The sequence below is a fragment of the Priapulus caudatus genome, unplaced genomic scaffold (genome assembly GCF_000485595.1).
Source record: "Priapulus caudatus unplaced genomic scaffold, Priapulus_caudatus-5.0.1 Scaffold53, whole genome shotgun sequence".
Classification (NCBI taxonomy): domain Eukaryota; kingdom Metazoa; phylum Priapulida; class Priapulimorpha; order Priapulimorphida; family Priapulidae; genus Priapulus; species Priapulus caudatus.
The window spans coordinates 332,215-336,716 of NW_014577114.1; the positions used below are offsets into that span (position 1 = coordinate 332,215).

A 4,502-nucleotide genomic window follows, 5' to 3' on the forward strand; every position below is an offset into this window, starting at 1 on the left:
ACAATGATAATAATCATTACTATCATCAACAATCAATACGGGGACTCAATATACCTTCACAGCAACACATAATTTTCAGTCAGTTACCGTTGTAAGTGAAATTAGGGTAATTTTAAGCCAAAGTGACCTTGACCTTGACTTTATAGGTTGATCCTGACCTTTAATCGCGAAAGTAACATCAGAAATGGATTCACTGGGTCAACCCTATATAGAAAAGAGCTATCACACATGATTCTAAGCCTATTAGTTAAAAAGTTGTATTTGGCCATGTTAATTATGCAAATTAGCTAATTAAAAATGTTCCCCAAAGTTGGCGTTGTGCCAACAAAGCTAAAAATCTTCCAGACATGGATATGAATACATATCAATAAAAAAACCTTGAACTATTAAAAATTTCTTGGTTCGCTATTCTGCAACTGGACTAACAGCAGACATGAAACAATCGGGTTCGTACATCAATCGACACTGCTGCTGGTCATAATGCACATACAGCGTACGCACTAGTTAGCGGCAAGCGCGGCACACACTGGCTATCTGTAACACCCGCTGTTGATTACACGTTTGGACATTACGTGATATTCGTATTACGACATCTGCGTAGAGACAAAAAGAGACAGCAAAGGACAGACATAGCAGAAAGGGAGGGGGAGGCAAGATCGAGGAGAAGAGAGAGGGAGCTGGAGTTGGACAGATGATTACGTAATTTTATGTGTGACACCTGATCTAAACAGGTTTACAGATGTAGTCACCTCTTTACGTGTTCGTGTTTTCCAGATTTCGTAGGTGAATTGCTGTTGGCAGTTAATATTCTGAGGAGAGGTGGTGTGGTCGCATTTCCTACAGACACCGTCTATGGCATTGCTACACTAGCACAAGACACTAGAGCTGTGAACAAGCTTTATAACGTGAAAGGACGTGACTTCGTCAAGCCAGTTGCGATTTGCGTTGGCCAAGTCGCAGATATATCAAAGTAAGGCCAAAACAAAATTGATTTTATGCAGGATTCCTTTATTGTTTTATAGATTATGTTGAATATATAATGAGCTGGTCAGCTTTTGAGCAGAAACACATCTGGGTGTGATGTTCAAGTTGTTTTTTTACTTTAACAATGTTGTCATTCTACTCAGTTTTGCAGTTACTTTTCTGGACTGACATTAAATCGCTTGTATATTATTATTATTTGTTAGTCATGCTGATTGTATGAGTTCTCTTTAGATGGTTTATAAATTCTGTGTGGAAACCCTTTAAATAAAATGTTTATATGTACATGCGATATCTGTGATAGATGAAATTCATGAACTTTAATTCACAACCAATGTATAGAAGTTTATGATGGTAGTTGATTATTCAATCATTTTATATCTTGGTGCAAAATTCATGATGTTGCATATTATTATTAACTACCGTCCTAAATTTTGATAATTTGGTGAAAAATAAAATTATGTGTACTTATCGTATATTATATATATGATGGATTTACCATCAGCCCTTCGCTGATAGAGTCACTCAGAGAATTTCCTGAGCCTAGAAGCATAACAGACATGCGATCCTTTCATGGTTTAGCCAACCAAATGTGGCCATACGATCCAGAATTGACAGGCAAACTGGCCCCCCTGCGACACCCACTCAGAAAATCTGCCAAAAGGTTTGAGATGTCAGAGGATGAAAAACAGGCATTCCGCAAAGAAATGCTAGTACAACCGGGTAGGCTCGATCGCATACTATACTTGCCTGGTCAGCCCGTCGAGTTATACACTGATGCAGCGTGCAAGTCCGGTTTTGGGTTTGTCCTGAAACAGAAGCAACGAAACCAGGAATGGAAACCAATCATGGTGGGCAGCCGTACACTAACTGAACTTGAGAAGACGTACATGCCAATCGAATCCGAGATGAAAGCACTCGTGGGCATTACGAAAGGCGTCTAAGTTCTTTGTTGGGGTACCTAGGTTCAAAGTGTACACGGATCACCAATCCATTGTATTGATGACAAACAATCGACGACTAGACGAAGTCACCAAGCCGAGGCTTTGACATTGCCTAATGCAAGCACATGAATTTGATATGGAAGTCAAATACATCAAAGAAAAAAACCAACTTGATGGCTGATGCATTTTCTAGGTACCCGACGAAAAAGGACCTTCATGCTGGTCATAGAGGTATAGAAGCTACAAAGGCTAGAGCAATTAAGGCTCATAGTATATTGGCCCCACATTGATGCGACGTTAGAACAGTTCTGTCAGTCTTGTAACCAGTGTGAGAAGGACCTACCTAGCCAGCCAAAGGAACCGATGATGCACCTACCAATCCCAAAGCGAGCGTTCCAATTCATAAGCGCTGACTTTGCTGATTTTGATGGTCGCACATTTCTAATAGTCACCGACTGGCTATCTGGCTGGTTCATAGTTCGTGAGATGCGCTCAACAGATGCTAATTCCATGATCCACGAGCTAAGACTGATATTCGCTGACACAGCAGTGCCTGAAGTGCTATACACTGATAATGGACCACCATTCACCTCAAGTGTGTTCCAGGACTTCTGAGTGAGGTGGGGAGCGAGATGGATATCCTCATTCCCGTATTACCCGCAGAGTAATGCGTTCGCAGAAAATGCGGTAAAACAGGCAAAGCACCTACTAAGCAATTGTGTGACGAATGGTAAGGTGGATTTTGAAAAGTGGACTCGTGGTCTGCTATCCATCAGGAATACACCCCACAAGAGTACAGGGATAGCCCCTGCGGTACACCCATATGGACACCTGGTGAATGAAGTAATTCCAGCACACAAGAGTGCCCTGAGCAAAGACTGGCATAAACAACTAGCCGACTATGATAAGTTGGTATCCAGTGAATGCCAGAAAGCTGAGAAATACTGCTCTGGTAAACCCCTACCTGTCCTCAGTGTAGGTGATCCTGTCTTAGTACAGAACAGGTGTAACAGAAGATGGGGTATATAAATACGGTGTGGTGCAAGAGCGTAACCTCAAGAATCAAAAGTATGTTATCCGTCTTCCATCAGGCCTACTGACTGTGAGAAATCGAATTATGCTGAGACGTAGATTCCCGCCAACCATGATACCAACTGCAGGAACGTCGAAATGGTCACCAATCACTCCAAAGACGAATACTCATGAAGCTACAGAGCCGGAGATCTACGAGAAGGCAATAACTGCACTGCCACCCATCCAGTCGCCCGTTGAAGTACCATCAACACTCGAAACCCTGACTGACTGTGCAGATGACAATCCTATTGTCATGAATGACAACAGTGACAATATAATGAATGTCACGTCTGAAGACTGTCCACTCCTGAACCAGTTCGAAGGTCTGGACGTAACAGGAAACCACCTGTACGATTTAGTGACTATGTGTAAGACCTCCCATAAGGCCAAACAAAAAAATACCTTTGGTTCGGGTCACATGGATTGTGAAAATTAGGGTAGGTAGGTAGGTATAACATTTTTTTTTTCTGCAAAAACATTGGTAGGCAGGAATATAATATATTTTTTCACACGTTAAATATAGGAATATAGGAATATAATTTGAATGAGCGAGTAACCGAAGTGTGTACTATATAGTACGCGATCGATCGCGTACATCAAAGCCAGGCGCCGCGCCATACGACCTTCAGGCTCTGTTTATGAAGTAGCCGGCCCAGGCTCTATACGACTGTTTCACGTTGTAGGAAAAATATTTTGGAAATCTCTTTAGGTAAATAAAATGGCAAGAGTCGGATATTTTAATATGTATGATCGGCAGGCGGTATCTTTGAACTTTATTATTTTATTTTTTCTTGAAACCCTCTAAAAGTGACCGCAGTCGCACATTTTTTACTCCGAAATGTGAAGTGCGGGCGGGTGACCCAAACCAAAGGTAATTTTTTGGTTGGCCTAACGGTTGTAATTCAATAGAGTATACTGTTGTTCGTTTAGTAACATACTGTTCAATGTTGCTCGTTTATAGTTATGCATTCTAATACGATCTTGTAAGGGAGGGAGATGTAAGATAATTGCAAAATTTTAAAGTAATGTTTATTCTTTGTACGTCCAAGATGTGGCGCCACTAGTCGAGCATAGAGACTTATGGCGGGACTCTAAACTATACATGCTGTTGTAACTGCGTCTGTGTTAATCAAGTTTATATCAACAATATATTATGTAACAAGTAAGACAGTCGTTGGAATCTTTATTCGAATGCCTCAAGAACCCGAGATATATAACAGGCAGTAAATAGATTTCGTATATATTTAGCATTATATTTTATTGAAACGCTCCAAGTGCCTGTGGCTTCACACACGACGTCAGTTCGCGCCACACATAGTCTAGTTGCGGGCCGTATCCTTTCAATAGTGAACCAAGAAATTTTTAATAGTTCAAGGTTTTTTTATTGATATGTATTCATATCCATGTCTGGAAGATTTTTAGCTTTGTTGGCACAACGCCAACTTTGGGGAACATTTTCAATTAGCTAATTTGCATAATTAACATGGCCAAATACAACTTTTT

At 40.8% G+C, this 4,502-nt stretch overlaps 1 protein-coding gene across 2 annotated transcripts in view; it reads left to right on the top strand.

Moving 5' to 3' along the window:
* Nucleotides 1–4,502, top strand: part of LOC106820933 (yrdC domain-containing protein, mitochondrial-like) — a 20,887-nt gene that overhangs the window by 10,049 nt on the left and 6,336 nt on the right. For both annotated transcript variants that reach the window (XM_014825536.1, XM_014825537.1), the window contains exon 2: nucleotides 775–970. In XM_014825536.1, coding sequence (XP_014681022.1) covers nucleotides 775–970 — 196 coding nt within the window. The remainder of the gene's footprint in view (nucleotides 1–774; nucleotides 971–4,502) is intronic.